Source organism: Brachypodium distachyon, chromosome 1, assembly GCF_000005505.3.
Source record: "Brachypodium distachyon strain Bd21 chromosome 1, Brachypodium_distachyon_v3.0, whole genome shotgun sequence".
NCBI classification, from domain to species: domain Eukaryota; kingdom Viridiplantae; phylum Streptophyta; class Magnoliopsida; order Poales; family Poaceae; genus Brachypodium; species Brachypodium distachyon.
In genome coordinates, this window is record NC_016131.3 from 48,600,728 (window position 1) to 48,625,924 (window position 25,197).

Consider the following 25,197-nt stretch of genomic DNA (forward strand, 5'->3'; position numbering starts at 1 on the left):
CGCCTGCTTCAATTGTGGCGACATCAGACATCTCTCCCAAGATTGCCCGAATGACCCCAGAGCGGGCCCGAGGCCGGCCGGCGGTGGTGCTGGCAGGGGTGAACCCCAAGGGGGGCGCGGCCAACCCCTCGCTGGGCGGGAATGCCCTCCTCGGGGACGCGACAGGGCGCGTGCTGAGGAGCAGCGTGAGTCCGACTATACCGGCGGCAACGAACCGGGCTTCCAGGAGCCTCGCGGCGTCGCCTGCATCCATGGGGGAGCTTACGCTCTACCATCCCACGCCGCGGTGAAGCGCCTCACCCGCGACGTGTGCACGCTGTTGCCGGATGCGGAGCCGCAACAGCCGCTGAGGTGGTCGCACGTGCCGATCACCTTCAGCGCCGACGATCACCCAGCGCGACAGTTGGGTTCCGGGGTAATACCCTTCGTCGTCTCGCCGATCATTAGCAATATGACGGCGACCAAGGTGCTAGTGGACAACGGAGCGGGGCGTAACCTCCTATCCTCCAGGCTGGTGGAAAAGCTCCAGCTGCCGATGGAGCAGCTGAAGCCCACCGAACCGTTCTGGGGGGTGAACCCCAGGGTCGTGCGCCCGCTGGGACGCATCACGCTGCCGGTCACCTTCGGGTCCCGGGAAGCGTTCAGGACCGAGCACATAGTGTTCGACGTGGCGCATACCCCGTTGCCCTACAACGGGATCCTTGGTCGGCCGGCGCTGATCAAGTTTATGGCGGCTACGCATTGCGCCTATGGCGTGAGGAAGATGCCGTCCGTCTACGGAGTCCTCTCCATCAGGTGCGATCTCAAAGACGCAGCTTGGTGCGTTGGCGAAATCGTCCGGGCCGCTGCTGCAGCTGACGCCTGCGACGAGGGTGTTGTCGAGGACGACGCCTTGCCGGGTGATGCCCCGGCAACGAAGAAGGCCCGTGCCACCCTGCAAGGGCTTGCCGGGGGAGGCGCAGGCTCGAGCTCGCGCCCCGGCAAGGGGCAGGGGCTCCTGGAGGAGGCCGCCAAAGTGAAGAAGCTGCCCCTCCAAGCCGGCGACAAGGAGCGCACCGTTACCGTCGGTGCGAACCTGACCGCCGAATAGGAAAGCGCCCTCGTCACCTTCCTCCGGGATAATGCTGACGTGTTCGCCTAGGAACCGTCGGACCTTCCCGGAGTCCCCCGGGAGGTGATTGAGTATCGGCTCGCGGTGCGCCCGGATGCGCACCCCGTCAAGCAGAAGATCCGGCGGCAAGCACAAGAGCGGAAAGATTTCATCAAGCAAGAGGTGGACAAGCTCAGGGCTGCCGGGGCGATCAGGGAAGTTTTGTACCCCACCTGGCTGGCTAACCCTGTAGTAGTGCCCAAAGCAGGGAATAAGCTTCGCATGTACGTAGATTTTACCGATCTTAATCGTGCATGCCCCAAGGATCCCTTCCCTGTACCCCGTATCGACCAGATAGTTGATTCTACCGCTGGTTGTGATTTGCTGAGTTTTCTGGATGCTTTCGCCGGCTACCATCAAATCAAGATGGCGGTCGAGGATGAGGAAAAAACAGCGTTTATCACCCCGGTCGGCTGCTATTGCTATACATGCATGCCTTTCTGGTTGAAGAACGCGGGCTCCACATTCCAGCGCGCCCTGCGCGAATGTTTGGGGCCCCAGCTAGGCCGCAACGTGGAGGCCTACATGGACGACATCGTCATCAAATCGAAGCGTAGGGACTCGCTGGTTGATTACCTGCGGGAGACGTTTGACAACCTCCGCAGGATCAAGCTCAAGCTAAACCCCGATAAGTGCACCTTCGGTGTCAACTCTGGGCAGCTTCTGGGTTTCTTGGTTTCACACCGGGGGATATAGGCCAATCCGACCAAGATAGAAGCCATCGAGAAGATGGAGGCCCCCCGCAAGGTGAAAGATGTCTAGCGCCTCAACGGCTGTGTTGCCGCGCTGGGGCGTTTCATCTCCAAGTTGGGCGAGCGTGCCCTGCCTTTCTTCCGGGTGATGCAGAAGAAGGGTCCAGTCGACTGGACTCCCGAGGCCGAGGCGGCGCTCCAGGAACTCAAGCAGTACCTGAGGTCACCGCCCATCCTCGTCGCCCCCAAGTTGGGTGAGCCGTTGCTACTCTACTTAGCGGTGACTGACCAGGTGGTCAGCTCGGTGCTGATTGCCGAGAGGGGGGAAGACGTCCCAGGGAATGGGGCTACGGGGCAGGGGGCTGAGCGGCCTCCGGCAACCGCCTCAGACCCGGGGACCGCCCCCGAGCCGGCAACCTCGGCACCGCGGAAGCGGTTGGTGCAGCACCCGGTGTACTTCGTTAGTACGGTGCTGCGTGACGCGCGCACGAGGTACCCGCAAGTACAGAAGCTCCTTCTAGGGATTCTCCTTGCGTCCCGCAAGCTACGCCACTACTTCCAGGTGCACCGCGTCACGGTGGTGTCCGGGTTCTGCCTCGAGCGAGCCCTCACCAACCGCGAAGCCACCAGGAGGGTGGCCGAATGGAGGATGGAGTTGTCGGAGTTTGACCTCCACTTCGCCAACTCCAAAAGCATCAAGAGGACGGCCCTGGCGGACTTCGTCGCGGAGTGGACGTCCACGGGCGTAGAAGAAAGTGAGTCGGAGACCAGCCTTCCCGGCAAGTTGGACGAGGACCACTGGGTCCTCTACTTTGACGGTGCGTTCAGTCTTCAGGGAGCGGGCGCCGGGGTCGTCATCGAGTCACCAACAGGGGACCAGTTGAGGTTCGCTGTTCAACTCGACTTTGCTAACTCCACCAACGACACGGCAGAGTACAAGGGCCTGCTTGCCGGGTTGCGGGCAGCGGTCGCCCTTGACATTAAGCGCCTGGTTGTTCGCGGCGATTCCCAGCTCGTGATCAACCAGGTGAACAAGGACTACGAGTGCTCTCAAATGGCGTCGTACGTGGAGGAGGTCCGCAAGCTAGAACGAAAGTTCAAAGGTTTGCGCTTTGAGCACGTCAAGCGGAAGGATAACTTCGCTGCTGACGAGCTGGCCAAGATGGCAGCAGAGCGCCGGAAGCCTCCGGCGGGGGTGTTCTATCAGAAGCAAGTGGCTCCTTCAGTCGCCCCCCAGCCGGCTGCCGGGGACGCCCCTCCGGCAACCGAAGGAACCCTTGCAGCAGCAGGGGTCCATGCCGCTGATATGGCGGTATGCGTTGGCAGGGAGATTCCCCCCTGGGCCGAAGAAATTGCCCGCTATTTGAAAGGGGAGGCTCTTCCGGAAGATGACGTTGCCACGGAGCGTATAGCGCGGCAAGCCAAGATGTACACTGGGGTAGATGGTAACATCTACCGCACGCGTGCGAATGGTGTCAAACTCATCTGCGTGCCGCGGGAAGAAGGGTGCGCACTGTTGGAGGACATACACCGAGGCACATGTTCACACCATGTGGCCTCCCGGGCTCTAGCCGGCAAGGCTTCTACTGGCCCACGGCCCTAGCCGACGCAGAGCGGCTGGTGAAGACGTGCGAGGCGTGCCAGTTCCACTCAAAGAAGAGCAACCAACCAGCCCAGGCCCTGCATGCCATCCCGTCCTCGTGGCCGTTTGCGGTCTGGGGGCTCAACATCGTCGGCAAGCCACCAAGGGCGGTTGGCGGTAACGAATATTTGTTCGTGGCCATCGACAAGTTCTCCAAATGGGTGGAGGTGGAACCAGTGTGGAAGGTGACCGCCCAGGCGGCCATCAAGTTCTTCATGGGCCTTGTGTGCCGGTTTGGTGTTCCGAACAGCATCATCACCGATAACGGCACGCAATTCACGAGTGCGGCGTTTCAAGCCTACTGCGAAGACATGGGCACTAAGCTGCGCTTCGCGTCCGTCGCTCACCCGAGGAGCAACGGACAGGCGGAGCGAGCCAACGCAGAGGTGCTGCGGGGGCTCAAGACGAGAACCTTTGACAAGCTCAAAGGCCACAGGAAGCATTGGATCGAAGAACTCCAGCCCGTGCTGGGGTCCATCCGGACCACACCAAGTCGGGCAACGGGCGAAACTCCTTTCGCCCTTGTCTACGGGGCAGAAGCGGTGCTGCCCCTCGAGCTCAAGTACGGATCTCCCCAAGTATGCGCGTACAGCGACACCAGCCAACATGAGCAAAGGGTCGATGATCTAAACTTCATCGAAGAGCTTCGATGCCGGGCTGCTGTGCGAGCCGCGCGCTATCAGCAGGGACTCCGTCGTTATCACGACAGGCGAGTCCATCCCCGGGGGCTCGAGAACGGAGACCTTGTCCTGCGCCGGATACAAGGAACGAAGGCCGGGAACAAGTTGTTTCCGAAATGGGAGGGCCCCTTCCGGGCAGTGCAGGTGACCAGGCCAGGGGCTGTCCGCCTGGAAACCGAAGACGGCTTGCCGGTGCCCAATAGCTGGAATATTGAGCACTTGCGTAAGTTCTACCCGTGAAGCGGCGGAGCCCGACCCTCAGGTGATGCCTCCGATGCATACCTCTTGAACTAGTGTAACCGGGCAGCCCCCGTGTGTAAACCGCTAGTTAATCGTAAATAAAGATAAGTGTTTCGCCCCTGAGCTTTGGATTTGCCTTGTTTGTTCGCCTGTTTTCCCTCTTCTGTCTCCTGCTTTAAGTGCACAAAGGTGTCTTTCCATTCTTGGTTGTGAGCAGGGGGCGGTTGTAGCCTCGAAACGTAAACCCGTCGCCGGATCGTCCCGGCACGGGACATGCCGTTGGCGGGCTTCCCGCAATGTGCATCACTGGACGTGCAGTTGCCGGGCCTCCCGCAGCTTGCACCGCGCAGTCGCTGCGCCTGTGAAAGGAAATATTCGCATCCAAGTTTGGCATCGACCCCTTTGTGCCCGGGGGCTGGGAAACAGGAGGGAGAAGCAGGAGGGATTTATCTGATTTACCTGTGTTGCTTGTTTTCGTAAGTTTCGATTTTTTTGTTTTGCAGCACCTCGGGCCTGGTAAGAGTCTAACCTGCAGGAAAGGGTGGAATCTTGTACGCTGTGGTGCCCGTGAGCTGCCCATGGGTCGCACCATACACCGGTGCCTTGTGGTGCGAGAGGACCGCAACACAAGGGGTTCACTGCACTCCGAGGCTTCTGAGTTGACAGGTTGCCGCCACGTGTGCCGCGGTTACCCGGTAAGCATGGCGGCGGAAACTGCGCCGCGTTCGAGGGAAGGGCGCCACGGTGCTGCGCGGGTCCGTCGCGCGCGGTGGCAAACCCCCCTCCCGCGCCTATAAAAGGCACGCCCCAACCATGGAACGGCTCAGAGCGAAGCCGATCAGGGCCGTGAAGGCAGGTGGTGCAACGGAGGCGTGGAGGTGGTGCTTCCCGCGGGCGCCTAGCGCGGGCGGGTGCGCTGCCATCGCGCCCCTGCTGCATCACCCCATCGAGCCCGCCCCGAGGGACGCCATAGAGGCACGAGGGTAGTGCATGCCATCGGCGTCCTGCGCCGACGGGTGCACTACCGTTGTGCCCCTGCTGCGCCTCCTCAAGTGGGCGGCTCCTGGGCGAGGGTCGCCGCAGAGGCACCGTGGGGGTGCATTCCATCAGCGTCCGGCGCTGACGGGGTGCATTGCCACAGTGCCCTTGTCGCCCCCCTCCATAGGACACCTCCGCAAGGAGCAGGGGCTGCCGCGGAGACTCTATGGTAGTGCATGCCATCCGTGCTTTGTGCCGACGGGTGCACTATCATAGAGGCCCGGCCGCATTCCCTTTGAGAGAGCCTTTTCGGGCGCGGGTCGTTGCGAGGACGCTGTGATGGCGCCGGTGCCGGCGCTCGTCGCTCGTTCCGGCCCATCATCGTGTCCCTGCCGCGGCCCTCGAGCAGTTTTGCTCCCGGGCAACAAGGGTTGTCGCACCCGTTGGGACGAGTTCCCCAGAAAGAAACCAGGTTCCCCCAGTTGCGGGGGCTGTCGCTGGGAGGCTATAACTTCCTCGCACCCGTGCTCGCCGTTTAGGGTGGGGCGCAGCTGACGGCGAGGACGTTATAGCCGTCTTGCGGCTGCTCCCGGGGTGGAGTCCTCCTAAGCAGGGTTCCTCCCTGAAAGCCAGGGTCCGTCCCTAAAGGCGAGGGTTGCCGCGTGAGCGTGGTGGTAGCATCGTCGGCGGTGGTTGCCGCTGGCGGCGATCCTGCCCTCGTGCTCCGGCCGCATCCCTCAGAGATCATTTCCCTTGGACAGGTACCCATGGTGGTTCCCTGCCAAGGCAGTGCCCGTCTGCACTCTACCGCCAAGTGTCACGAGACATTGGACCGAACGGAAAAGCTAAGTATCTGAACATGAACGCTGAATTCGCTAAGAGCTGAACAAAACTGAGCACCGTCTCGCTGGGTGTGACCCCGGGTCCCGCGCGTAGCCGGAGTGTGAAAAGGGACGCTTGCGGGGGGAGTGCGCTCCCCGTGGGGCTTCGCGGGTCCGTCCCGGAGGGGCACGGCTTGGAGTAGCTACCCCGCAAACGGAGTGGCTCCCCGCTACCGCTTGGCCCCAGGTTGGCACCACGGATCCATCCCGGGTCCCTGGTCTGGTCAAGGGTGAGGCGTGCGCGAGTCCCTCATAGCACAAGGCAAAATACGCAAAGGCTAAAAGGGGGCACCCCGCTAGACAGCATCAGGAACAACGAACTTGTCAAAAAGTTTACTCAACTAAGAGTTAACGCTGCTTCGACAAGTGTGGTCCCAGAACCTGCGCGTCGCCGGGGTGTGAGGAGGACGCTTGCGGGGGGAGGGCGCTCCCCGTGTGGCTCCCGGGTCCATCCCGGGAGGGCATGGTTTGGAGTAGTTACCTTGCAAGTGGAGTGGCTCGCCGCCTACCGCTTGGCCCCAGGTCGGCACCACGGGTCCATCCCGGGTCCCTGGTCTGGTCAAGGGTGGGGCGTGCGAGTCCCCGGCAACACAAGGCCAAACACGCAAAGGCTAAAGGAACCACCCCGCGAGACAGCCTCGGGAACAAGGGACAAAAGTGGAGCAAATTAACAAGCTTGATTGACTAAGTACCGAACGATTACATGGACTAATCAAAAGGTCATTGTTCAAACGGCGCTAAGCGCCATGCTTGCAGGGGAAGCAAACAGAAGAAGGTACAGTGGAAGCAACGAGTACGGCTGGGGGCTGCGGCAACTAGTTGTCGTCGTCTTCGGCCGGGGGGTCGGCGGGGGGATCAGGCTCCGGCTTCATCTGCATCCGCTCGACGACCTCGTCGACGAACTCGCGCACTGCTTGGGTGTGCATGGGCTCGTCCTCGCTGTCGGACCAAGCGTCCAGCAGAGACTCGAAGGGGAACTCCGGGTCCCGGAGATGGATCCGCGGGAGGATTGTTCTGGCAACCTCCCGAGCGCAGTTGGCGACTTCGTTGGTGCCATACCTGGCGATCCAGACATCGAGCGCCCCGAGCTTCCCCACCAAGTCGGAGAAGAAGGGGATCAGCGTCGTGACGTCCGTGCGGTCCACCTCCGCCGCCTGCAGCTCGAACTTGGGCAGCAGGTCGCGCAGTGACTGGGCGATCTTCGCCAGCTTCTCCGTCTCGAGCTGCCGCTGCCTGATCAGCGTGCCGTGGTGGAGTCGGGCATCTTGCGCGGTCTTCTTGGCCTTGCTGACGCAGCCCTCCAGCTTCGCAAGCTCTAAGGCCTGGGTCGCGTTGGCCTCGCCGGCCTGGCGAGCTCTTCCCGGACGGCGGCCAACTCGTTTTCAAGCCTGGCCGCTCTGCCTTTGGCGGAGTTGAGCTCGGCCTCGTGCTGAGCCGCCGCTCTCGCCACATCCTCGGCAGCCTTGACCTGCACCTCCAGCAGGACGCGGACGCCTTGGATTTTGCCGCGGTAGTTGGCAATCAGCTCGCTCTTCTCGTCCAGCCGCGCCTGGGCCGTCGCGAGCACCTCGGCATGCTCCTTCCGGGACACTTCGAGAGTTGCCGCCATCGTGTCAAGCCTTCCCTGGAGCTCCGCGCGCTGGACCTCCAGTTGCCGACGGAGCTCGGCCTCCGGGACTACCGGCTCCCGTGCAGCCCCCAGGGCTTGCCAGGCCAGCCGCGCCTCCTCTTCGGCGAGACGCGCCTCCTCGCGCAGCCGGGAGAGTTCGCGCCGCTCTCTCTCCACGGCCTCCCGCACCTCGCTGAGCTGATTCTTGGCGGTGGTGTGGCGCTCCCTCACCTCGTTGTAGGAGGTGACGAAGGCGAACTGCTGGTCCCGGATCCCAGGTAAGAGGATTCCAAGCGACCCCGGAGAGGGTGCCGAGGTCGGTGCCGGGGAGAGCCCCCGAGGATGATGAAGCCCCTGCTGCCGAAGTGGGGCTAGGCGCGGGATCGCTAACTTGCTCCCGGGGGCCTTGCCGTCCTTCCCCGGCAGCTTCCCCCGCGCCTGCGCTCGGGGACACCGGGGTTGGAAAAGGCTCCCAGTCCCGGCAGGCGTTGCCTCCTGTCGGGCGACAGGTGAGCCCGAGCCTACCACGTCCTCGGCTTCGGGCGCGTCTCCAGGAGCTGTCGCGCCGCCAATGGTATCCTCTGCTGCCGCAGCATTTGTCGCAGCGGGGCCGGACGTGAGAGCCGGTTCCGCCTCCACCTCCGCCCCCGCGGCCTCGACGACCGAGTCGGGGTCGACCGCGGCCGCGCTTGTTCTGGACGCGGGCGCACTTGTGCCTGCGACCATGAAGAAGCATGAGGTCAGCGATGGCTGGTGCTATCGAAGGCGAACAAGGGCGACCGGGGCGGTTACCTTGTGTGGCTGTCGGGCTTGCCGGGGCAGCCTCCCCTACGTCACCTGCGCCAGCGGGAGCGTCCAAGGGTCTTGCCGCGGGCGAGCTGCCGCTCGCTGCAGAAAGAGAAGGTATGTTCGTGAGTTTGGCTAATAGGAATTGCAGTTGCAGAGAATCAACGAAGACATACCCGGTGCCGGCTCTGTCTCCGTTGGGGCTGGGTCGCCAAGGGACGCGCCCGCGCCACGGTTGGCCCCCGCGGCTGCGGGATCGGTGGCACCGCCGGCGTCAGCGCGCGTCCTCTTGCTAGGCGTGCCGGGCGGGGAATCGCTCCTCGCCCAGTTGCTGGCGCCCGCCGGCGAGGAGGACTTCGGGGGGTTGCGCCGGAGCGTGAAGCCCCGGAAGACCCCCTGAGGGGGCGGCGCCGTGGGCGCCCGCGGTGTCGTCATGACCCGGAGAGCTCCGGGTGTCGATGGCGATGCCGCCGCGGCGCCGCGTGCCAAGCTTGTGGAGGCCCCCGCTACCGGGGCGAAGGCCGTCGCCGGGGCGTCGGTGACCCCCGTGGGTGCGGGCGTTGCCGGGGTACCGGCGGGCACCCCGCGACCGATTCCCGCCGCGAAGCTGGCGGCCGCTGCCGAGGCAGGGGCGGCCGCCGAGGCACTTGCGGCCCCTGTTGCCGCGGCTGCCGTCGAGGTACCGACGGGCGCCCCAGGGGCGGCGGCTTCCGCCAGTTTGGGGGACGCTGCCGGGGCGGACGTCACTGTTGAGGAGGTGGTTGCGGCCGCCGCGAACGCTCTCTATCTTCTCACGATCAGGAGCGCGCTGTCGCTCCTTTCCTTGTCATCGTCCTCCATGGCGACGACTTCCGGGGACGCAGCCACCTGGCCCGCCTCGTCGTCCAGCGACCGGAGGGAGGGCCAGCTGGGCTCGGACACGCCCTCGCTCTCCTCGAGCAGCTGCTTCCCGCGGGGTGCTTGCGGGGGAGCATGCGGGACCCGGGTGGGGGTGTCGTCCATCAGCCCCCACTCGTTGCAGGGCTGGAAGGCGCCGACGATGTCGCTGAGCGCCCTGACGCCGGCATGGAGAGCGGAGACCCCCGGCGGGAACTCCGTCGATTGGAAGATCTCGCCGGAGATCCCCCGCACCCATGTCCTGAGGGACTCCAAGTCCATGCTGTCCGCCTGGAGGCGTGTCCTGTCCCCGGAGCCCGTGTACATCCACGCGGGCTGGGAACGTAGCTACAGCGGGGCTATGCGCCGATGGACAAAGGTGCGCGCCACGTCGACATCGGTGAGCCCCGCTAGCCGCAACGCCTTGATCTTCTCCACGATGGGGAGGAGGTCGGCGTCGCGGTGGTACCTATCCTGCCAGCCGTTCTGGGGTACCGGCAACTCCGTCGGCGGCTGGATGAACTCCTGGGGGTCCTCCACCCGGACCCAGCACCAGTCGGCCCGCCACTCTTTTTCAATCTTCTTCCCCGACCGGATTATAAACTCGGACTTCATCTGGTCGCGGGCGTGGAAGACCACCCCTGACGACATCGCCTTCGCGTTGTCGATGCGCGGGTAGAAGTAATGGCGGAAGAGCCCCACCGACGACATCACCCCCACGAACGCCTCGTAGAGGAACTGGAAGGTGGCGAGGAGGAAGAGCGAGGTGGGGTGGAGCTGTGCCACCCGCAACTGATAAGATTACATCAGTGCGTGGAGGAACAGAGAGAAGTGCGGCACCATGCCGCAGAGGAGGAAACGCGCGAACACCTGGAAATCGTTGTCCTGGTGCTCGAGGCCCGTCGGGAAGATCTACGTCTCCCCGTACTCGTTGAAGCTTGAGGCGACGGCGTGCCGGAGCTTCCCCAGCGCCTCGCCATTATAGCCGGGGCGGAAGAAGGCGACTGTGGCGCGCATCTCCCGCCTCTTCTGGTCCCTGGCGGCGGCCGCTTTGATGGCCGCCTCGGTCTTGCTGGTCGCGGGCCTCTTCAAGGTTTGGACCTCCTTCCCCTTCCTGGTGGTGGGGGGCGTCATGGGAAGCGAGGGCAGAAGCTGGCAGGGGCGCAGGGATACGAGATGCGGAAGAGGATGGAGGCGAAAGGGCAAAGTGTTGTTCCCCTGTTGGCAACAGTGGAGGCTTTATGACGCCCGGCCGTTTGGTAACGGCCGGTTCCGTACCCTACGGGTGCGCGGGGATAACTCCTAATCACGGGGAGTAATGCGCGGAGTGGCCTTAACTACCCTATTTGGGGGGGCGGAGTTAGGGCAGAAATCTCGCGTCCACTGCTCCGCTTTTAACGGCGCCGTACACGGGGCAGCGAAGGGACGCGGGCCCGCAACTGATCAGGGCCGACGCGTCGGTTAAGGGCGTAGTCCGGCAACCGACTAGGGGGAGACCCTTCCGGGAACAGGTGATGCCGGCCCACGCCCGGGGGCTACTGTCGCACCAGTGGTACCCGGGGTACCACCGCTGCGCGACGCGTGGGCCCCCTCTCCCTGGTTCCTGGAAAGGTCTCATCCCGGGGAGCGTCAATGAGCTCCCCGGCAAGCTACCAGCCCGAAAGGGGCTAGCGGGGTTTCGGGGAATATTCCCGCTTGGGCACTTCCCGGGGAGCTGCTTCCCGGGAGAGGGTTCCCGGGCGCGTTGGGCCCGGGTGCTTCCCGGGGTCGACTTGCTGGGACTGGGGACTTCCGGGCGCGTGCCCCCGCCTCGGGTCGTGGGGCCCAGTGGACAACGCCACGCGGGCGCGTGGCGGGCGCGGGACGCGCGGTCTCACCAAGGCAAGGAGTAAGGCGCGCGGCTCAGTAAACGAGCCGACCGACGGGTAGTTACCCATCCGATCCAAGGAACAGTGGTTGTCTAATCCTACCCTAGGGTCTTAAGCCCCTAGCAGCGGAGGTGGCACCCATGCATGCCACCAGCTCACCGGGGAGAGTTGCGTGCCTCCCCGTTGGACACTTGTAGCTTATGCACCGTGGCACATGTGGCATCCCCTTGTGTATAAAAGGAGGACCCATGCCAACGGTCAAAGGGGTTAGACGGTTAGGAAGTTAGACAGTTGGTAGGTTAGTGAGTTGGTCAGTTGGACAGTCCTTCAGTTCACAAGTTCCCTCGGCTGGCTCACTAGATCAGGGGTCAGTTGGTTCCAGTAGACAACCAACAGAGAGCAGTAGGAATACTTAGACATTGAGAGGAAGCCCGGGAGCCTGCCCGGTAACTTGTACACACTTGATTCGTAATCAATACCAGCTCAGACAGGCAGGACGTAGGGTTTTACACCTCCGGGTGGCCCGAACCTGGGTAAAAAACGTGCCTGCACCTGTTCTTGAACCAGCGTGCACCCTTAGCACTTTGTCTCACCGGCCCCGTAGGGCCTCATCGGCCGTGCCGGCGATCACCGGGTCTCCGCCCCAGACACCTCTCCCGAACCTAAGAGGGGACGTGGCCGCACATCCCTATCTCTATCAATGAATCTCCTCTTACCACTATTACGACGGCAACGACGGCGACGATTGGTACCAAGAAGTGTAGCTTCAATTTGAGCCTCCACTCCGCCGGCAATGGCATTGTCAATCTTGTTTTCCATCTCCTGTGCAACAGGATCCTCGAACAAGTTTTCGATGGCGATCTCATCACTTGATCTATCAGAGGTGGACATAGGTTGGATATTGGTAAGCAGTCCATCTGTGGGCTTTTTGCTTTGAAAATGAACTTTGTAGCTGCGCGTGGGTCGGTTGTTTGAGAGTACACGTGATTTTAGGATAGGTGGGCTTCAGCTGTTGAGCAACAACTTTATTTGATTGTTCCCAAAAACAACTTTATCTTCATGCGTTGAAACTCTCTCTCTCTCTCTCTCGTTCTCTCTCTATCTCTCTCTTTCTCTCACACACAGTAGGCCCAATTATGTGACATTAATTCGATGGGTAGCGCATCATTGACAAATCATTACGTCCAATGCTCATCTGTATTGTGCATTTATTTGATAATACAAAATAATATATGACACATAATCTGAATAGTTTATTTCAAGTCAGCAAGAAAAATACTACAAAATAATCAATGAAAAAAATGTAGATGGTACTTTATTTGCAGTAAGAGAAAAATGCTACAAAATAATATATGAAACAAAATAAAAAATAAAAAAATAGATATTGACGGGTGCACTGATATGTCGTCGTGGTTATTCTCCGCACCCATTATTTTACTGCGGAAAAATCACAGCGCTTGCTCGTGCTCCATTCGCTGGAAATCTGACATCTCATTGGTGTTGGCCATTACAAGATCCATGTATTTTTCCATAATTGCGTTCTCACCGGTGACAAGTGTTGTTCTCTCTCGTGCTTGGGCTGTCGCCAGCTTTTCACTTGATAGTTGAAGCTGTACCTCAGACGTTCTTTCTGACGTGGATGCTCGTAGAGTCTGTGTTTCATAATATAGTTGAATATCATCATGTGATATACTACTTGAAGAAGTGTCATGTGTGCCTTTACCTTTTCCATACTTTCTTGCTTTTGCGGCCTTTGATCCTTCCGGACGAGTTTCTCCTTCTTCGGGGTCCACATTGATGGGATCAACAATTAGAGAGGCAGTATTATCGACATACATCCTATTCCACTTTGGTTGGTTATGAACCTCCCTCCATAAGTTCACTAGAGTAAATTTTTTTTTAATTTCTGCCTTGTACATATCATATGCTTTGTACATAAGTTGGTCGTCTGATTGGCCACTCGCATAAGTATCTTTCAATCTGCACCAGATGCCATTGAAGGCCACAATTTGCCGGTTCATCTTACCCAGTGATCTTTGCAATGGATGGGCTTCCTCCTGCGATCAACTGGATTGTTTTCGTTATACTCTTTCGTGACTTTTTTCCAGTAAAATTCTCCTTTTTTTCTGTTCCCATCAATAGGATCGACGGAGTTATGTAACCGTGCGCTGATCTGCATGTTTAATACATGATGTTAAGAATATTAATACTACTTCTTATGCTACTAAATATAAGAAGTCCTAACGTTGTTATAAATCAAACTTTTCAAGTTTGACGACGTTCATTACAAAATTCTACTAAGATTTACCATATTGAAAACATATATAATGAGGAATTTATAAAACTAATTTGGAGTTGTACAAGTTGGTAGATTTTTCCATTAACGTGCTCGGATGATGAAAATGTTTGACTTTACATAGATAACAATGATGCAAGGAGCAAGTTCTTACCAGTCGTAGATTGTCTGCTTCTGTCCATGGTAAGCGGCGTTGCCCTCTTTCTGCGTCGTCATTGTCTTGGTCATCTCCGCCGCCTCCTCCTCCTGCTCCTCTTCCTCCTCCGCTTGGAACTGTGTATGAAGCATTATCAAAGCTTTCACATCCAGTTCCATACTCAGCCGAACCAGAGCCCAACAGATCCACAAAGCCAAAATCTGAATTCATTTTCTTGTTGGAGTTGTGCTACGCTACGGATGCTCAAAGACAGAAGTGTATATATAGAGGTATAGGACTTCGAGTTCTCCGTGATCTAAGGCTGCCTGTGATCTATTGGAGTAATAGAAATGGTCTCTGGCCTTGCAATCAGTCAAGGCTGAACATCCTAAACTGATCAATCCACATGCCAACAGCCAGGGCCCTGCCAACAGCTATGAACCATTAATTTGGAGTCAAAGGGATGGCACTGTGGACATGCATGTTGCAGGCTTTCTTTTCTTTATCACTTTTCCTATGGACATGTATGTTTGCAGGTTTTCTCTTTGTTTATCCCTTTCTCTGTTGATTTCGAGACTTTCCCATCCCTTGCTCTATCGACAGAGACACACGTGACATAGCAGTGGGCAAGCTATGGGCACAGCCCTTCTCTAAAATATAGGCAGCCAAAGAGAAGGTGAAAGAAGACGTGAGCAGGGCTCGGGCAAAGGTGGCGACGGTGAGGTCCAGGCCCGGAGAAGACCCAAAGAGAAGGTGAAAGAAGACGTGAGCAGGGCTCGGGCAAAGGTGGCGACGGTGAGGTCCAGGCCCGGAGAAGACCACGGCGCGGGGGAACTCGAGGAGCGGGGTCGTCGGGCCGCATGGAGCGAGCAGCAGCGGCGACGGGTCCGAGGTATGGAGCTCGCCGGCGACTAGCTGCTCGTGGATCTCGCCGGTCGTCTACGCTCCATCGACAGAGTCACAAGACTGCCTCTTTCCTCTGCTCCCATATCCCTTTCTTCAATTGAAGTTGCGCACAGCCAAGTCGCGTCGCTCTGCCGCTCGCGCCACGCCTGCTTCTGCTGCGGCTCGTGCCGCCACCACCGCCAGGCTCCTACGCGCCTGCTGCTGCCGCTCGCGCTGCCGCCGCCGCCGGTCTCCTCCGTGACTGCTGCTGCCGCTCTAGCCACCACGGCTCCCCTCCGCGCCTGCTGCTGTGCCCCCGCCACCGCCGTTCCCCTCCGCGCCTGATGCTCTCGCGCCGCCGCCGCCGCCGCAGCTCCACTCAAGGCTGCTGCTGCTCGTGGAGTCGTGTCTCAGTCCACATGGACAAGGAGAGGAAAGAAGAAAGCATGTCGTCGGGCCGCAGGGAGCGAGCAGCGAAGCCAGGGACAGAGCACCGTGTGGAGCACTCGACGGCAGTTTTTTTGGGAGGCACCGGGTAAGAGTCGAAGCAAAAGTTAGCACCTCAAGCCTCCTGCAAGCACTCTGTCCAGCTGACGTCGCAAAATAAACCGAAATAAACCTGGTTTTTTTTCTTAAGCACTGCCTTTAAGCACCTGCGTTGGTGATGCTCTTAGAGAGTCGTCTGAACATACTCACTCCGAATGCAAGAAGTCTTAGATTTGTCCTAAGTGAGACTTATTTAAACTTTGATTAAGTTGAAGAAAAATCAACCAACCTCTCATTATATATTTTCATAGTATATACTCCCTCCTTATACAAATTCATGTCAATTAATTCGGAATGGAGGGAGTACTTCATATTCTAGATGTTGGTATATTTTTCTATAAATTTGGTCAAATTTTAAAAAGCTTTACTTAGAACAAAGATATGACACATTTAGAAGAAATGTAGTACTTAGCTGAGAAATACCAAAACCTTTTCTTTTCGAATCAAACTCTTGATTCATAAATGTTTTAAGAAACGGTTGTTAGAAAATATCATTTCTAGGTCAATGCACTCAGTCGTCAAACTCTTGCGTGGAGTTTGGTTTATTCCCTATTATATTTTCATATTATATTTGTTAGCCCACGTATATTTCGCTTTCACAATTAAGATTTATATTGGAATTTTAGATTTAACTTTTATTATATTTTGATTGTTATTGTAAAAGTTGATAGTCATACAAGTTGAAATGTGTTGTTGTTCTCGACAACAATTAGAATAAGGGGTGTCAAAATTCGATGGCACAAGTACATAAAAGTAGGGCGTGTACGCCGCCTTATAGTAAAGGTCGCCGTACACTTGGACAAGTTGACACGTCGATATTTTTTGGATAGGTTCGGTCGATCCTGCGGGTGTGACCTAGTCCTATGTTAGGAGAGGCTTCGAGGAAATCGTTAGCCAAAGTGTTTTGGGTCGATCGAGGCTCCCCGAATCACTTAGCGAGAGGTCGAAAGGGGCCGCTTCGTACTTAGGCCGAACGAGGCTTCCCAAATAGCGAGGTCGAGATACCCTTAGGACTCTAACCCGATTCCCTCTCCTTCGGGCTCGGGCCGAACGAGGCTTCCCGAGATCCCGAAACTATAGCTCCTCTCAAAGAGGCTCTCTAGCACTCTCCACTTGATTTTATTCAAGTTGAGAGTGAATGGTACATGCCCCCATGGGGGGTTTTATAGCCTAGAGGTTCATGACAAAAGACCTTGGCTAGCCTTGGGGAGAAACAAAAGTGGGGGCAAAATGGTAAAAGTAGGTTTTTGGTCATAGCTTTTGTGTGCACCAAGTGGGAAAAGTGGGGCTTGGTCCATGGTCCACCCTAGACTAAGTGCCCTTTCCTCACACTTTTCTTGCCCCCTACTCAAGCTCAATTTTCCCTTTGACCATGGCATGAGAGGCTTGACTTGTTGACTTGTCTTTACTTGCCATGTAGGATTGACCATGCCACGTTGGCGTCTTGACTTGTGCTGAGAAATGTTGACTTAGTCGTCGCCACGTAGGATTTACGGCCCGACCCATAAAAAGGTTTTATTTTACTTCAACAGTAGCCCCAATGAGCTGGAGGCATTGTGAATGCCTTCGGGTCAACCATCGTGAGAGACTCCTGAGCTCTTCCCGTCTTGAGAGGCTGAGGTACCTTGGTAGCTTTCTTGCAAAAAAGGAGCCTTGGAGGTGTTTCGAGGAAATTCAATGCCTTCGGCGATCTTCTTTGAGAGAAATCAGATTTCGGGGGGTATTTAATCAAAAACCGGGACCCTAGGAGCCTCTCTGCGAAAAAAACCGGTGTCCCGAAGGACTATTTTGCGAAAATCAGGGACCCCGAGGCTCTCCCCGAAATTCACGAGGACTCATCCGTAATTTCCCCGAATTTTTGGGCTTCTTCGCGACTATTCCAAACCCAGTCAGCCGCGTGGGCCAGCTGGGCCAGCAACGTGCGAACTGGGCCCGTGCCTGGGCCGTTTTCAGGTGAGCAGGCTTCCTTCCCTTTCTTGTTTCCTCTTTTTTTTACCTAGGCTGATTTTGGGCTGCTTTTGGGCCGCGGCCCAGCCGGGCCCGGTACCGGTACCGGTTCGCTGGACGTTATGGAGATCCGACGGCCGAAGGGGGCACCCAGCCCTAGATCCGATGGCCAGGAGATCGTCTTCCTCCTCAGTACGAGGGAGGAGGGACCGTTGCCCCTTTCCTCGCTTTTGCAGGACTCGGTCGTCACTGGTGGTGACGCCGGGGCGGCTGGGACACCGGGCCCGTGAGGGGGCGCCCTTTTATGGCCAAGCCGGCCTTCTTTTGGGGAAAATGGGTGTTCCCCTTGCTTGTTCTTCTTCCTACCTTGTCTTCTTGCACTATGACCAAGGACGGCGAGTGTCGACCTCAGGTTGGCTGGCCCGAACGCCAAGGACGCCCTGGAGGCCTATAAAATGGAGCCAAGAGCCCGTGGTGGAGCTTCTACACCGGTCTTGTTTGATTTTTCCGGCACCGAAGCCTCGTTCTGCGGTGCCCGAAACTTCTTCGGGACTTGGTGTTCTTGTGCGTTTTGCAGGGGCGTTGGCCACTCCTCGGTCGCGACGGAGGTGGTCTTGGCAGCCGGGGAGCCATTGCGGAAGCTTGTCTTCGTTGAGGCGTCATGGGGACGAGGCACGCGGGCGAGGCCACTTGGGGCAAGGTGTAGGCGGTGCCTCCAAGTCTTCCCGGGAGACCTACGTCGGCTTCGCCATTCCCCTTGCTCGTGCGAAGGTGAGAGGAGCTCCACCGTGGTGAATTTCCCTCTTCGTGACGCCAGCCGGCTCCTTGGCCATTTCGTTGAGCATCTTCAGAGCGTGCCGCCAGCGTCGTGGTTGGGACACGTGAGGGGCTCGGGCGAGGCCCTGCGTGGCTTGGCGTGGTCCAGGTGCGACCGCGGGTACCTTTAGCGTCGACGCGGGTGCGCGGGGCGCGGCGCAGGTGGACCGGACGCGCGTGGCAATGCGTGGCGAGGCGGTCGTGGTGCACGCGCGGCGCGGCGCTGCGGCGAGCGCAGGCGGCCGGGCGCGCACGGAGTGGCTGCGGGAGCGCGGCAGCTCCAGTGTGGACGGGAGCACGTAGGGCACGGCACGCAAGCGTGGTGCGGCGACGCGGGCGCGGACACGCGCGGCTTGCAGGCACGGGCGTCTGGGCGCGCGCACGGCGCGACGACTTCGGTGCAGGCACGAGCATGCGGGGCGCAGGCGCGGCGGGCAGGCGCACGTGGCCCGGCACGGGGGTTGTCATTGTGCCGAGTACCTTGCAGGCGTTGTTCCCTTTGGCTGCACACGGATGGGCTGTGGAGCGGGTGGTCCAGAGGCCCGTGGAGCCTGGGCTCCTTTTCTTTTCTCTTCTTCTCTTTTTTTTTATGCGCGGGCAGACCGGTCGTTTTGGGCCCGGGAGGCTGGGCCTCCTTTTTCTTGTGCGTGGGCTGGCTGAAGGCTTCGGCTTGGGAGGCTTGGCCTCTATTTCGCACCTGCGCAGGCCGAGTGGCCCAAGGAGCTTGGCTCCTCCTCCTGCTTTTTTCCTTTTTTCGTCTTTTCGGACCGTTACCTTGGAACTTCCTAATCTTTTTGAGATTTTCCACCTCCCTACTCACTATTGGCGAATTTTTATCCGTGCAGGTGAGATGGCGGGACCCGATGGCGAGCTCACGACCAAGAGGGGGCCTTCCAAGGGGTCCGTGGCGGAGCGCGCGGCGAGCCGGCTGTCAAGGAAGAAGAAGGTCGCCTTTCGTCCGCGTGGGGATCCTCCGGTTGTCCCGATGGAGGGCGGTTGGGCGCACGACTACCTTCTCCCGTCTTCGGCGAGTCCCGAGGACCCTGTTCAGCTGGAGGAGGCAGGATACTTCCCCAAGGGGGATGGTATCCTGCCCGATGGGGAGGAGTTCAAGCGCGACCACAAGCGGCGTCCAGGGTGCATCGTGGTGTTTTCGGCTTGGTTCCACGCCGGCTTGTGTGTGCCCGTCCACCCCTTCCTGCGGGACTTCTTGGAGACGTACGACATCAGGTTGGCTCAGCTCCACCCTTCGGCGATCGTGAAGTTGAACGTGTTTCGATGGCTGTGTGAGACGGCGCTTCACGAGGAGGCTTCAATGAAGTTGTTGCTGTTCTACTTCACCGTGGAGGTGAGGGATGTTGGAGATATGCCCTAGAGGCAATCATGTGATGATGTTATTTCGTATGTATTCATGAGTTATTGTTATTGTCCTTGAACATCATCACTGATATGTATCAATAAATACGTGATTTGTTTGTGAGACTATGTATTCTATGATGTTGTTCTAATGGTCCCTGGTCATTGAGTTTACGCGGACACATAACCTAGACTAGCAATGTGAATCAGTATGATGACTAAGTTTCACAAGTCATAGGGCAAGGTGTTGCCGACTGATAGCATGGACTCGACAATGAGATTGTTGAGTCGGACAGACCCGCACTGAGACACAACGAGATGATTGTCATTTGTTAGTCTGAAGTACGATGTATATGCCAGTCCTAGACCTGAGGTCATCGCATGAGCTTGGGATGTGAATCGGCCAACTTAGGGGTTGCCAAACGCTACTCCGTAACTGGGTGGTTATAAAGGTAGCTTTCGGATTTGCTGAGAAGCATGCTGCGAGTCATGGTTGATCAAGATGGGATTTGCCCCTCCTATTCGGAGAGATATCTCTGGGCCCTCTCGAGTGATCAGATTCGGAAAGCATGGCCATGCGACTTGGGTTAAGTGTTAACCCGTTCGGGAATCTGTATCATAGGAACGAGAAGAGAGTCAAGCTATCCACAAGGATGACAAGCACTCGCCTTGAGCTCGACACACATATCGTGAGGCAAAAGGAATGTTGCATATGACACATTGTATGGTTCGTCACTATACCTTGTGGTCACTCGGGAGTTGGCACGTGCTGCTAGGCGCCGCTACCAACTATCGACTTGAGCCGGTGCCAGTGGACGAGTAAGGTGTTACTCGGGCTCGCAGTCCGAGCTCGTAGTTGTGTCCGACTGACCACGATCCTGAAGGGTCACACGCTTAAGGGGTGGGGACCGAGTTGGATTGGATCCAACTCGTATCGGGCTTAGACTCCTAACGGGCCTCAAGTGTTGAGCCCACTAGGGACGTCTATATAAGTGGAGGAGACCAACCCGGCTACGGTTACATCAGTCCATACGCGAGTTATACTCGGTCGTCACACCTCCACGCCCAAAACCTTGTGATCGGATCTAGCAGTCCACCGCACGGAGTTCCTCCCTGTACGTGTGGATACCTTGGAGGCGTTGCACCTGCGGCGCTTGGACGAACTGCTTGTGGGATCGGCGAGGAGGAGTAGGCCGAATGACTACTCGGCATCGACACGCATCATCAACTCTACTTCCACTACGGGTCTGCGCGTCTAGTGGTAATCTCGTGATCCATTATTTATAGCATTGATCCGGGCGGAACCGGTAGAATTTTTATTTTGTGCTAGCATAGCCTACCGCGTTCCCCAACAAGGGAGTCGCTCACTCCTGACGGCTTTACCTTGAGCGCCATTGGTTCGTTGAACCTGAGGCTTCGTTCCGGCTTTGGAGACGACTTTCTACTCATGCCGGGGAGGAGCACGGTGAAGTTGTTCGACAAGTGGGAGTCCCGGTGGTTCTTCCTTCGGGCTTCGAAGACACGTCTTCGACACACAGGTGACCTTCCTCCACACTCGGGGCTGGAGGCCTCAAGGAGGTGCCTCACCCTGGCGAGCCTCAGTCGACCGACCTTTGGAAGGTGACCAAGATCAAGGAGGTGTCCGCCGAGAAGAGCTTTCGTGACCTCATGGAGGAGATGGCGATGGCAGGGCGTTTCAGAGATGAGGAGCCGCCCGAGGTCCGAGCTTGGGATTCCTCAGGCTTTCCGTCCTCCGCAGTCTGTCACCACACGTGAGTACCGCTCCCTTTTTCCCCTTCGAGCTTTGATTGTTTTTCCCTTGCGATGGTACTTAACAATTTTGGCTTGTCTCTTTTCAGCAACGTTTCCCGAGGAGAGGGCGACGCTGTGGGCCGCGCAGTTGATAGGTCTGTTCGGCGGGCCGGAGCACCATGGCTACGAGACCAAGATCAGCGGTGGGGATGTCACAACATCATCGTGAAGTGCTTCGGGAAGATGGTGCCAATGCGACATGATCTGAAGTTTGGGCGCCTCCTTCGAGTGGGTGATCGCTACTCCCGCTTGGAGACACCGTTGATGCTGGCGGTAGGGTCCAAGTCGCGGGATACTTGCGGGAAGGTGAAGATGGGAACGGGGGTGTTGGGCCTGGCGGTGCCTGTTGTGCCGGTCCCCAAGATACCTCATCCGTCGAGTAAATGCAAGAGGAAGGCTCCCCTGACTCCTTCTCCTTCTTACGACTATGCCCCGGCGAATTCGGCGGATCCCGTCGTGGGTGAGTCGAGGTCCCCTCTGAGGGTGACCTTGGACCTGCACATGAAGGGGAAGATTGGACTTGAGCACGTGCTTCCTCCTTCGAGCCACGAGGTTGAGGCTTTCACTCGTGAGATGGGGCTTCGGCTGCGGAGTGACTCGGTGGTGGAGTTGTCGATCGGAGCCAGCGGTGCGGGCATCCCGGTGTTCTCCATCGGTCGCGAGCGTCCTGAGGAGGATGCTCCTACCTCGGGTGAGTGCTTTTCTCTTTGGCTGTGTCGCTCTTCTTTGAAGATTCTGACATGGTTTTCTTGGTTTCTTTTTAGGTGCGAGGGCTGCGGCTCCTGAGGTTCCCGAGGGTGAGCCCCCGACTGAGGCGAGGGACGGTGAGCTTCCGATGACCGAGGGTGGGGTGAGAGACCCTCTCGTGACACTGGAGCTGGTGAGCATCCGCGACATGTCTCCCTTGGTCCTTCGGTTTTTCTTTTGAGCTAACTCCGTCTTCTTTGTAGGTGAGAGGTTTGGTCGAGGCCGTGGGTGCCCTTCCTGCCCTCAAGACTCAGGTGGGGGCGCTTTCCGCTGCTTTGGACGTGGAGATGTCCAAGTCTACCCTTGCCTTGAGCGAGTTGGCTTCGGAGAGGGTGTGGCACGAGGCCGTGGAGGCTGAGCTTTCCCGCGTTTCGGCGGAGCTCGTGGCCATGGAGACCAAGGCTCGGCTCGCTGAGGAGCGTCAGGCGGAAGAGGTTGTGAAGACTCGTCGAGTTGAGGAGGACTTGGTGGTGGCCAACCTTGATAGGGAGCACACTCATGCGAAGGCTGCTTCCCTCAAGGTGGAGTTGGCTGCAGCGAGTGACGGCCCGATGCTTGCTCCTCGTGCTCGCCCTCCTCCGGATCGTCGTCCCGATGTGGTTTCGCTTTTACTTGCTCAGGCCACCGAGATTCAGGAGACGATGATTTTCTTGAGGAGCGTTTCCCAGCCGGACCTTCCTCCGTGTCGCACGGTGGATGAGGTGAGGAGGGTGCTTACTTCCCAGGTGGAGCTCATCGAGCCTACCGTGAAGAAGTGCCTCCTGAGTACGGGTGCTCGACTTGTTTCGTCGGTGGTTGCGGTAGTCCTGGACGGCGGTGCCGGGTTGAGCGGGCTTGAGGGTGAGATGTCTCACAGGGCGAAGAAGTTTCTGGCTGACCAGTGTGCTCCTCTTCGCGCTCGGGCTCGACGCTTCGTGTGTTGCCTTGAGCCCGCTCTTCAGGAGGGTGACGGCGAGGCGTGAGCCTCGTCGCCCTCGGAGGTGGTGATGTACCTCAGCTGCTTACTTATGCGATGTTGCATATCTCCACTTGACTTAGCCTCATGGCTAGCATGTTTAGGCTTTTGGTCGTAGAGGTTGTAAGGCAGCTTTTTTGTTGTGTTTCATGCTTTACTTTGCAATCAACATTATCGGAAATGTTAACTTAGCTCAGCATGTATTTCTCATGTTTCACCATGTAGTCGACATTATCGGAAATGTTAACTTGGCTTAACATGTGTTTCTCGGAGTACTATATTTACTTCTTGTGAAGTACTATATTTCCTCAGTTTATACAGCTCGCGACCGTTCGCTATGATTACACTTTTGTGTCATCAATTGTTGTCGCCGTTGGGATACGACTTGGCTTCGGTGCCTTAGGCCATGGTTACGAGCCATGGATCCTAGTACCGTTGTGAGGGTCGCTATCAATTTGCCGGTAGTGATCCGGGCATTTCGACCTGCTGTTCAGAAAATTTCATGCGGAATTTTCCCTCTTCGAACTTCAGGAAGCTTTGGCACCATACACCAAAGACAACGGTGTTCAGCCCGTGGAACGGCTTACGGAGGTGCGTAGGCCCCAAACCACGCTAGCGAGTTCATCTCCCCATGCTCCTCTTGCTTTGCTAACCGTGTGCTCTACCCTTCGGCGGAGTCCTTGGAGGATTAGTCCATTTGCCTTTTCACGTGCGCCGTTGCTCTTGGGGTAGGCTACGGATGCGAAGTGCAACTTGATCTCAAGGCATTCACAGAATTTGATGAATTCCGCACAGTCAAACTGTTTGCCGTTGTCCACGGTTAGCTCCCATGGGACGCCGTATCAGCATATGATGTTTTCTCAGAAAAAATTCTGAACGGCCTGTGACGTGATCTTGCCAAGCGGCGCTGCTTCTATCCATTTGGAGAAGTAATCAATCGTCACGACGAGGTACTTGCAGCCCCCGTTGCATGCGGGGAAAGGCCCGAGAAGGTCCATTCCCCAACGTGCAAATGGCCATGTTATCGGGATATTCTTCAGGGAAGTCACGGGCGCATGAATTGACTTAGCCATTTTCTGGCAAGCTTCGCATTTCCGCAATATGGTGATTGCGTCCTACACCATGGTGGGCCAATAGAATCCTTGACGTAAGGCTTTTGCCGCGGTGGCTTTTGGCGCAAGATGATGGCCGCATATTCTTGAATGGATTCCCAGGAGGAGCTCGGCTCCTTGGTCAGGAGTTATGCACTTAAGCAATGTGGCCGCTACTTTCTTGTATATGATGCCGTCGAGGAGGACGTACATCTTGGCTTTTGCTAGCAGAGTTTTGGCGCTTGGGCCTTCCGCTTCTTCGTCCACCTCGACTTTCATGGCGCGGATAATCGGTGTCATCCAAGAGGGTGGAGTGTCGATGATCATGCTGGTCTTTGAAGCCTCGTCAAGGGCGTTGGCTTCTCCCTTTATGGTTGGATCGCGAATTACTTCGAAGAATGCACCGGGTGGCAGCGGTTCTTTAGATCCGGCCGTTCGGGCTAACCTGTCGGCCAGGTGATTTTCTCATCATGGAATGCGTCGCGCCTCCATTCCCAGGAAATACCGTTCCATCTTGCGAACTTCTTCGATGTATTTCTTCATCCTTTCATCAAGGCATTGATATGACTTGTCCATTTGGTTTATCACCATTTGGGAGTCTCCTTGGATGAGAAGGCGTCGGACTCCCATGGCCTTGGCTAATCGAAGTCCGAGAAGTAGCGCCTCTTATTCTGCCATATTGTTGGTGGCATTGAAGTCAAGATGGGCGGTGTACTCCAAGATCTTACCTTCGGGGCTGATGAGTATGACTCCAGCCCCCGCACCGTCGAGGCGCTTAGAGCCATCGAACCTCATTATCCAATGTGGTTCGGGAGGCTCGGTCTTGGATGTGATTTCTTCGGGCAGGACTAGTGGAGCGTGCCACTCGGCCACGAAGTCAGCCGGGACTTGGGATTTTATGGCCGTTCTCGCCGTGAGTTCCAACGAGAAATGAGCCAATTCCGTTGCCCATTTGGCGATTCTTCCGGTGGCCTCCTTGTTGCCGAAGACTTCCTTGAGTGGGAAGTTAGTTGGCATCATAATGGTGTGGCCCATGAAGTAATGACGGAGCTTTCGAGAGGCCATGAGGAGGGTGTACGCGATCTTCTCGATCTGGGTGTACCGACCTTTTGCTCCTCCAAAAGCTTCGCTCACGTAGTATACCGGGCGTTGCGACCCGTCTTCTTCCTTCACGAGTGCTGCACTTACGGCGACCGGGGTCGCGGCAA

The 25,197-nt window shown here is 57.6% G+C and overlaps 1 protein-coding gene across 1 annotated transcript; it reads left to right on the top strand.

Moving 5' to 3' along the window:
* The first annotated feature begins 14,069 nt into the window (after positions 1–14,069).
* On the top strand, positions 14,070–19,447 carry LOC112271877. The gene is made up of 2 exons (XM_024462086.1): positions 14,070–15,254; positions 18,874–19,447. The coding sequence occupies exon 2, from the start codon at positions 18,879–18,881 to the stop codon at positions 19,401–19,403; it is 525 nt and encodes a 174-aa protein (XP_024317854.1). The 5' UTR covers positions 14,070–15,254; positions 18,874–18,878; the 3' UTR covers positions 19,404–19,447.
* The last annotated feature ends 5,750 nt before the right edge of the window (positions 19,448–25,197 follow it).